At 36.4% G+C, this 10,962-nt stretch overlaps 1 protein-coding gene across 1 annotated transcript; it reads left to right on the forward strand.

Moving 5' to 3' along the window:
• The first annotated feature begins 1,099 nt into the window (after nucleotides 1-1,099).
• LOC128208916 (uncharacterized) lies at nucleotides 1,100-10,899 on the forward strand. Its single transcript, XM_052912629.1, has 7 exons — nucleotides 1,100-2,167; nucleotides 2,809-3,208; nucleotides 3,506-3,682; nucleotides 6,877-7,098; nucleotides 7,209-7,298; nucleotides 9,505-9,639; nucleotides 9,946-10,899. The coding sequence occupies exons 3-7, from the start codon at nucleotides 3,530-3,532 to the stop codon at nucleotides 10,030-10,032; spliced, it is 687 nt and encodes a 228-aa protein (XP_052768589.1). The 5' UTR covers nucleotides 1,100-2,167; nucleotides 2,809-3,208; nucleotides 3,506-3,529; the 3' UTR covers nucleotides 10,033-10,899.
• Nucleotides 10,900-10,962: the final 63 nt, after the last annotated feature.

Raw genomic sequence — 10,962 nt, forward strand, 5'->3', positions numbered from 1 at the left:
TTCTCATAAACAATTGATATCGAAGAAGTTATACATGCATGCCGTTCTGGCGTTATACAAAAACATGTTCATGTAGTGCGGAAAAACAAAGATGTTCAAATTTTGATAATAATGTATACCATTGCACAATGAACTCCGGTAAAAAAAAATTCGTTAGTTCATAAAGCGTAAAGGGTTGCGGGTAGATTCTTTTTTCAAAAAAAATAATACAAGAGTGCAAAAATAACCAAAACATCTTTAGTACAGCCGATGATTTACCGCAAGGGGCAGAGTACACGGTGCATATCCATATCGGTACCCTCTATGCGAAATCTACTGAAACGGTACCCTCTTTGCACATGCCCCGGTCATTCTCTGCTGAAAACAAATTGGCGATGGACAACAAGCCAGTAAATGCGCATTCAACTTATGAAAGGAGGTATGTCATGTGCAAAAGAAGTATACCACGGAACACTAGAATGTTATAGCTATGTCTGTTTTAGTAATGTGCCCATTTTTCAATTACTGCAACTCCACAATAAGCTACACAATATTGATATGTCTTGCCTCGCCCACCGCCTCTGCATGTTCTGCGGGCTTAAATGAACCACTGGTTTGATTATGTACACCCCATACATATTACATGTATTCATTTATATATCATATTCATACAAATGGCAATTAACAGTCTAAAATATGTGGTAAATTCATAAAAACACCCTACTTTCGGTTTTGCAGCGGCACGGGATACCTCTTTGCTATTGATTGTTTATATCACAGGTACCCTCTCTCCCGGGTACCCTCGTAGCACTGTATCGAGTTAAGTAACATGTTTTTACTTTGTTACCGTATTTTTGCGTTGATCGTTTAATATGTGACAGAGAACGCCGATATATATATATATATATATATATATATATATATATATATATATATATGATCAAAATTAAAAAGTCAAACATTCTCCATTGCTTTACAAAATGAGAGAGAGCTAGGGTACCTGTGATACCTGTGATACTATAAGTCAGTTCAAAACAAAATTGTTCATTTGATTAAGACATTATTTTTACCTACATTACTTAAATGTTGTGTTAAATACAGTTAAACTCTTCTTCATGAAGCATTCACACATATTTGCAATGATATGATTAAGTGGTCAACAGTACATTTTGTCAAATGAAAAGGTAGTATTTCTAACGTTGTCCAATATTATTTCATTAATTAGTAGTCAGCCGTTATTGATTTAATCGGCTGAAACAGTAGATATACACAGTGGCTGGCCCAGGTAATGTTGTTGATTTTTACACAGTATAATGTAGTCCACTAAACGACTCTTAAAGAGTGTTAGTATGATGTTATACAAATTAAATGGTTATGCGACTGAGTCGCATCAAACCATTTATGTTGTAAGTACATCCTAACAATCTTTCACCATTCCGCAACAGTAATGATATGGTTATGTTCTATAGACATATATAGAAAATTAAAAACAAACAAATCATCATAGTCAAGCTATATTGTGGTCGAATCCGTTGGTTATGTGTCGCCTCAATCAAAGTTGGCAAAACTCTGATATCATTGTCATACGTTCAGGTTTATTTATGTAAATGATAAAGATATGAATATATTTTAGGCTCTTTTGACATCAGACATTCGTTGGCAAATGAAGTGGCAGAAGTGCGCCAAAGTAAAAACAAATCAAAACATTTTGTTTTCAGTTTTGTAAAGTGACCATTGCTGACACCTTGTTTGGTTAATTTCTTTAAAAATACTTTACAATTGCATAACTTGTTTTGAATTTTAACAAAATACTTATTGTAGTCATATATGTATTATAAGCTGTTTTCGAGACTCAGGTTATGTTCCGATTCAACTATCTCGAATGGCTTTTGGAACTGATGCCGAGGTTTTGGAATTAATATCGTTCAATAGAGGACACAGGACAGTCAATTAAAATTTATGTTGGAAATACGTACATTTAAAGCTGACATTTAGGTGGTAAGCATGTCATGGCGTTTGAATATGAATGGAAATGTATGAATATACTACATCATATTAATAATTGCAGAGGATCTACACTGTCTATATAGCCAGCAACTTGGTTGCATCGCTTCGTTTACATTAACAGTTTCACGTGATTAACGTGATTTAAAGCTTATATTAAATACTTATCATTATGTGAGGAAACGTAAGTTTGAAATTTCTTTTGTTTTGTTTCTTAAATTTGTTAAAATCCATGCTTTACAGTAGTCTAAACAGCTAATAGTGCATTATTTAGGAACAAACTCCACCATTACATTTTTTTTGGTAAATAAACATGAATTATTCATACCGCGGTCATTCTGGATGACAATACATGGAGATTCAATTAACAACATACTTAATAATAGTATCACCTTTAACCTCAGTTTCTCATTTACGACCAAACAACACCTTAAGTAAAGTAATACCTATATGATATTATGTTAATAGCGCATTGTTCTAAGATTAAGACGGATAACTTTAAACAAAATTCTCGTTTTGAAGTATCCATGTCGATATTTATGGCGTTTGATTAAACATAGATTTATTGGGAAATTAAAGATCTAAAATTAGTTTTATGAACATAATTTTAACATCGGATATATCGGACACAAAATTCACAGTTATCACAAACGGAAATGTGTCTGAAACTCAGGCTCTTTAAAAAGGTGTGCACGATTGAGGAAGGCAGTCAAGCATTGTCTTATATTCTAACATTTTGATATTTCAAATACTAGTAGATCGTGTTTTGGAGTATGTGTGTGGAATCAATAAAGTATCTAAGATTTATATTTATTTTCCTTCTAGAGAAGACAACGGTTGGGTAACATCGGACCAAACGCTGCTCCCCCCTCTTGTACAAGAGGGTTCAAGACCGAATATAATCAGAGACAGCGCAAAGGGACGTTCCATTTTTCAGAACAGGAGAAGCGCTCTTGTGTCTAGTCATTCAAATGGTCATCATAATGGCCAATATAAAAGTTTTGCGTCAACAACAAAAGGTCCAACTTTGAAAAAGACGAAAAAGAAAGTTCTCAAAAAGTGTAGTTCCAGTGTAGAGAAAGGCACCACGAACGCAAGCTGCATTAATAACATTCTGGACAGAGACTATTCGAATGAATATAAGGATCGTGTTTCTGAACAAAACGGATTTCCCAATATTCCATTCTTCTCCGAATGGAAAATAGCAGGTTTTAAGTACGATAAAGTAAGTATAAACGAATAAATGTAGATACGTTACAAAATAATATATAAGACCTTTTTGTATAAGTGGTGAAAACACCAGGTGTGATATTGGCCCGATTAAGGTTTATCGACTAGATAGCGCATCCATTAAGCAATGTCGGTCCGAAACACAAAATCGTTACGAAATCTCAACCATACCGTCAAGTGCGCCCGGCTAATATCATAAATAAACAGTACTTATTATATACCACAGCTACACACACAGTTTATAAATATATATCATACACACTATTACGAGTCAACTTTTCGACCAACCCAGGTGATCCTGTCACGCCTGACGAACATGTCTGAGAAACAGGAAGTGACGCCGGAGTTCGTCACTTATATCAAGGAACGTGACGCCGCCCTCAAGGAGGCTGCCGACGCCCGCGCCGAGCTCCGGGAGACACAGAGCAGGCTGTACGACGCCCTGCAACTGATTGAGTCACTTGAAAAGGTTGTTTAGATAGATATCATAAATGTGTAGTTTGGACTAAACAAAGTACTGCATTTTATGTATTGCTCAACGTCAAGGTACTAAGTGACAGGCCGGGTCGAACTCGTATGGATGAAGGGAAAACGTAACACAAGCTTTGAATGAAACAAAGTTATTAATGCCATCAAAGTGTTTTTACGAAATATCGTAAAATATTTCTTAAATATTGGATAGGTTTTTTTCCAGCTGCTTGACGGAAATGTAACTTTACAATACTTTCTCACGAAATAGCTCACACTGATTTCAAGGAAGTTGACGTGTTCTCCATCTAGTGTATCATACAGTCATGTAATAATGATACTGTGTTCGAATCATCTAATCGGATTGCACTCACAATAGTGCTATAGGTTTTTATGACTAAACAACGCAATCTAATGAACACAACTAACTTTGATGCAAAACATCAAAGACGCCGCGAATGTTTTTGAAACATGACTAAAAGGAAGCAGATGCAGTTCATCAGCATACCAAGTTTTAGGAACCTGGATACAAGCATTCTTTAGTTATTGAGCGAAATCAAATTTTCAGGTTAAGGTCTCCAAGACCTTGACTTTTGACCATCTGACGTCAAAACAAGTTAGTGTGCTTCAAGCCGGTATTCATAAAACATCTTTTTCAGTCATTTCTTATCTTCAGTCTTGAAAGTAAAAAGTACCAGCATTTGTAAAAAACCAGATATTTTGTGTATTGCATGACATAAATGAGACTAAAGTATTTCAGATATTATTAAGATATATTTACACCTCAACTTCCATTCCTTAAATGAACCGCCTTTCGGCAATTGCGTTCATCAATGAACGCAAGATCTTCGGATATGTTCGGATCGCAATTCATCGCATAACAATATACATGAAAGCTATTGATCTTGTTATTGGTTGTATTGTGTCAGCAGGTCCCGTTAACTATAAATAAACATTTTAGAAAGTGTTAATTTATTATATTTTGTATGCATTGTTGCCATAAGTGTTTAAATTTTACGTTTAAAATTAATTTCAAGTGGTTGATCTTTTCCCGCGTTATTGTGACGTCATTTGAAAAAAATGTTTCCGGTACAGTCGGGTCGTTCTATTTATGAATGGTTTCCTTAATGGTTTCCTTAAATGAAATGAAGTATTTTTTTCACAATTCTTGAATGAAATAAGAAACTATTCGTATAAATATAAGCAATGAATTGCGGGGTTGATGTCATTATCGGGGTATGAACGCAATTGGGTTGGTCAAAGTGTGTGGAGTCCGAAGGACTCCACGCGTACTTTGACCAGCCCAATTGCCTTCGGACTCCACACACTTTGACCAACCCAATTGCGTTCATACCCCGATAATGACATCAACCCCGCAATTCATTCCTTAAATTATATCATATGATCACTATGATACTTAACTTGGGAAAATGACTTACTTACGAAATGACTTAATTAAGATGTTTTATGAATAACGATCCAGGTCATATTTCGAGTTCGAGTTCGAGGTCTCTAGGCCTATGTGTTTTTTTTCAACTATTAATAAGAAACTGCGTATTTTCAAATAAAAGTCACAACGACCTTGACCTTTGACCAACTGACCTCTAAAGCAATCAAGTCTATCTGCTGGTCATGATCTACCATGACCTACCAAACTAAGTTAAGGTCCATTTTCGGTTTTCAGCTTAGTCACCACTAACTTGACCTTTGATCCACTGACCACAAAATCAAATTAGTTCATATCATGGTCATAGAAACTTTATGATACCCGAGCCTACGTGTTCTCTTTGTATTGATCAGAAACCGATAATCAGCTGAAATTTATATTAAGGTCACCACGTCATTGAAGTTTAAGAACCCTGGGCAAACGCGTTCTTCAGATATTGATTGGAAACACAGGGGATGGACGGATGGACGGACGTACGATAAGATAACTATACTATAGCATCTTTTGGGGCTTTACAATGACAGGTGCTGTTATACTAACAATTATAAATTTAATTTAGGGTGACACAAGCTTTGGATGACTAAGGGAAATTCTATACTCTTCCACTTTATAAGCGGTATGATAAGAAAAACAAAGCTAGTATTAATTTCTTTACTTCATGGTCAAATTAGGAAAAAGCAAGGTTTTTATTAACATAAAATTATGTTTATTAAATAAAATTTATGCAAACAAAGTATTTACATATTATTAAGATATTATATCATATTACCAGTGAGATACTTAACCTTAGAAAATGACTTATATTTGGAAATAACCGTGATGTGTTATGAAAAACAGCCCAGGAGCATATATGAAAAGAAATTCAATGTAATTATAACAAATTCAATAGTATTTATCATCAAAAATGAGCATTTATGATATTCAAAATAAAATTCACAAGATCCATTATTACTGTATTTAGAGGAATATTAGAAGTACAACAGGGTCCGTATTACAAAAACATTTTGAATAAGATATAAATATTTTCACTTTTTATAAAAATATGATATATTTCCAACATCATTTAAGAAATTCAAGATGTTTGAACTGCTTTTAGTATAGAAATAATGATAATAATATTCATTTGTATAAAGTTAACCACAAATATCCAACATGTTTAAAGTCCCTGTCCCAGATTCTTTTAGTTATGTAAACCATCGAAATGTATGTATATCAAAATGACTTCTCTTAACGTTGTTTTACATGTTTTACCCACCCCCCAAGTTTGATCCAAAAAATGCAATATTTGCAATAACAAACATGCCAAACAGGTCAGCGCGCACAACGTCATTACGAAATTGACATTTTATTCAGTACCCATTAAGATAAAATGTGTCCACATGTTTGTAATAACGGTACAAGACTTAAGAATTTGGTATCTTGATGTTTCTTGTTTTCTTTAATGAGTTTATTCGATTGTTTGTTTATAAAGGTTGTTTATTTAGCAAACATATTTCATGGTTTTATTTTACAACAATAATGTTTGATGGTCCATTTTATCACGTGATCCTCCACTGTACAGCATCGAAACCTATTACAATCTGAGGTCCCCGAAATAGGGGCATATCTCAAAACCTATTAAAGCAAGAGTAGAGTTATGGACAAGGTAAAGTCCTCTACGTCGTTGACGACAATGACACCAATGTTTTGACAATATTAAGACCCTTTTCTTCCAACAGTTGAAAACGATTATAGTTTTGTGTTTTTAGAAAACAGGAGAGGGCAAAAAGACATCAAAGAAATCCGTAGCTACGAAAAAGAAGACTGATAAGCCTAACGGGCTTGCGACAAAGACGTCGACTAGCCTGGCGAGTAGCGGCGTCAGTTCGGCTCGCACGAGCGCCCCGGTGTCTGCACGGACGGACGGCAGACTCTACCATCCGCCAATAGACGCGGTCGATCCCTCGGCTGACAGCAAGGAGTACTACTGGGTAACAACACTGATATATTATATTCATGATTTATGTGTTACACGACCATGTAGCATTGGATTTCTCATATCGTGTTATCGAAATATCCAATCATCGTCGTCTTATTTCAGAAAATCGCTGAGAAGTTTTCACAACTGCCAATGTTTACAATCTTGGATGCAGAAAGAAAGTTTATTAAGGCCGACGCTGACGGAAGCGGCGTAAGTAATAGCCGCTTAGTCTCTTGCGGGTGTAAATATTGGCCGCTAAGTCGACCGCGGGTGTAAGTATTGGCCGCTAAGTCGACCGCGGGTGTACGTTTTGGCTACAAATCGACTGCGAGTGTAAGTATTTGCCGCTAAGTCGACCGCGAGTGTTAGTATTGGCTACAAAGTCGACCGTGGGTGTAAGTATTGGCCACTAAGCCGACTGCGGGTATAAGTATTGTCCACTAAGTCGACCGCGAGTGTAAATGTTGGCCACTAAGCCGACCGCGGTTGTAAGTATTGGCCGCTAAGTCGACCGCGGATTTAAGTATTGGCCACTAAGTCGACCGCGGGTTTAAGTATTGGCCACTAAGTCGACCGCGGGTGTAAGTATTAGCCACTAGGTCGACCGAGGGTGTAGGTTTTGGCCACCAAGTCGACCGCGGGTGTAAGTATTGGCCACTAAGTCGACCGCGGGTGTAAGTATTGGCCACTAAGTCGACCGAGGGTGTAGGTTTTGGTCACTAAGTCGACCGCGGGTGTAAGTTTTGGACACAAAGTCGACCGCGGGTGTAACCGCTTACTCGACAGCGTGTGTGAGTTTTGGCCGCTAAGTCGACCGCGAGTGTTAGTATTGGCTACAAAGTCGACTGCGGGTGTAAGTATTGGTCGCTAAGTCGACCGCGGGTGTAAGTATTGTCCGCTAAGTCGACCGCGAGTGTTAGTATTGGCCACTAAGTCGACGGCGGGTGTAAGTATTTGCCACTAAGTCGACTGCGAGTGTAAGTATTGGCCGCTCAGTCGACCGCGGGTGCAAGTATTGGCCACTAAGCCGACCGCGGGTGTAATGTCAACAAGACAAGTACCAGTATGTATCAAGGGTTTGGATATGAAATCGCCGTGGGACAGGCTGTTAGTATTTGAGCAATCCTTCACCAACGTATGTTTAATATGATGCAAAATAACTTGTTTCGGTAATCATATTTTCGTTAAATACTGTGAAATCATTTATATTCGTTGGCATGAAATTTCGTAGTTTGCCGAAAAAATACAATTTCGTGGGTACTTTTATTCGTGGTTTTTCATTTTCTTTTTTTTAAATCGAAACTGCGATCGTTCTAGATCGTCTGCATTATCGCTACGCGCTGGCCCGTGATTTCGGTCTTCTCCGTCACTCGGTTTATGACACAAAAGTGGTACGACATGCCAATTAATTAGTGCATATACCCATGTCAATTAACGATTTAATTGGAAATTAAGGTCATAAAAGAAGATTTACTCTGATCATAAATAATAGATAGGTGAAACCATTGAATGCCAATTAAGGATTTTGCAAACTGTGAAAACACAGAGAAGGTCCGTATTTTTCAGTAAACAATTCCTTATATTGCAAATTCAATCACTTTTGAATATCATCTCATTTCAATATTTATTCACACGTTTTGTTTAATAAGTATATTGAACGCGTTGTTTTGTACATTGTCAAGTTGGGTGCTCAGTAACCTCCAATGGAATCGATAAATTATTTTATTAAAGAAAAAAAAATCGAGAACCGACACTCATTACTCACATCCTATAATGGAGATTTTCATGGACAGCACATATTTAGGCACGTGCTTCAGTCATTTGGTTAAAAAAACACATTAAAATGATTTGGTTTATCATTTGTTAAAGGCTGATATAAAACATTAACAAAACAATGATAGTAAGATATACAGTGAGACGTTTACGCTGTATATTGCGGGCTCTGTAACGAATAAACTAGACTATGTACTTAACATGGCAATTGAAAAAGTGAATAAAGGGTTTTTATTTCGTGGGACCTTGAATTTGTGGATCACCCAACCCACGAAAACCACGAACATTAATGATTTCACAGTATACGTTTTATATTCTAGTATTCACATTCATAGTTAAACTTTGCTTTTTGACTATTGCTATCGACTTCGGAAAAAAACTTTGATATACTTTTATTACATTTTGAACTATATTACTATAAAGCCAAACACACCAAAATCTAAGGCATAACTGATATCCTTTATGTTAATAAATATAGATGGTTTTTTGGTTCTGGCTTATTACTTAAAGTTTGAACTTTGTAACAGTGGATCTGGCCGTTTTCGCAATATCAAAATTATCGCCTAACTAAAACACTAAAAAACACTATTTAACCAACATGGAAACTCCACCAGCACTCATATCTGATCGCCACATGTTACAGACCATTGACATTGACGAGATGGACAGGGTGCTGTCTGAGAGTGTGGGCATGTTCACGCCAAAACAGCTGGCCGACATCATGGCCGAGATGGACACTGACAAGAGTGGAACACTAGACTTCATGGAGGTCCTCACGGTAAGGTGGTGCCAGAAGGCGCATGAACGCTTGCATACTGTGAACGGTGAAGCCCCATTAAATATATCCATTGCTTCTTTTAAAGAAAACTACATATATACGTTAGTCTTTGAACCAAGTGCAAGCGTCTAGTACATATCAAATATCATTGACGTGTCTGCCTTGAATGCTCAATATCCGTTTAGTGAAACTTAATTTAAGCTCGCTCCGTTTGTAGTACACTTGTTGATATGACACACTAATTGTTTCGATCAAGTATTATCAGTTTGATTTCATGTCTACCTCCTTGGTGATGTTGTATTACAGGTAATCAACAGGTTGGTATCACATAGGAAGACGAACCTCCCACAGTCCATGCAACAAAACTACTCGAAGACTTGCTCCATTCAGTAGAGCAGATTGTCAGGGCGGAGCTAGCGTTGATAGAAGTTGACATTTTATTTGAACTGTAATAATACATGTGGCGGAGACATTAAGGAACTGCATGCTTCGGGCCTGTTTCAATAAAGACCTAAGACGATTTTTGTCGAAAATTTGAGTTATCTTATCCTCAAATTTTCCTGTTCTGCTTCATATTTTTGCAAAATTAACATAAACATTCAAAATATTAAGTAATATAAAAAAAACAAAAACTTTCTGACAAATATATAGATAATAATTAAGATTCATAAATTAAATGTGCCTCTGTATCTTACTTTTTGGAAACTGCTAGTGCTATGCATCCTTTAAGATCATAGAGTACAAGACATGCGGCCGATTCACCGCAACAAGAGAGTTGTGGACGCTTTTATAAAGAGGTGTGTTCGAAAACTACCTTAAAACGAAACAGATTACAGAGTGCTTTTGTGATTTAAAGACAATCTTTGACTGACACTACATAGTTTGAAAATGTTCATACATAGTCAATAAATCTTTCTTTCTCGAATTTGTCTAGTACTTTATATCAGTAGATTCAGAATATAAACATCATTAGGGATTTGGAGCATACTATACTAGTATCCAACACAAAAAGATCATCTATAAATGATCACAAACACCTCGACGCATTAGTCAACTACATCATGAAGTCACTTTCAATAGTTTTTAACTGTCCTAAAATGAAACACCAATAGTGGAACTTCCTTCACAGTTCCTGTTGTCAACATGTTAACAAGTTTGATGAAATATAATGAGAGCCAAAGGGACCATTCCTATCCTTAAGACAGCAGCGCCTATGACAACACCACTCAGGAACGTTAAAGCTTAAATAACATTTTTAAATGAACACATTTGTGATAACCTCAATTCCATATCTTATATCAGATGTACACTCTCAAAACTTTG

This window comes from Mya arenaria, chromosome 11 (genome assembly GCF_026914265.1).
Source record: "Mya arenaria isolate MELC-2E11 chromosome 11, ASM2691426v1".
Taxonomy (NCBI): domain Eukaryota; kingdom Metazoa; phylum Mollusca; class Bivalvia; order Myida; family Myidae; genus Mya; species Mya arenaria.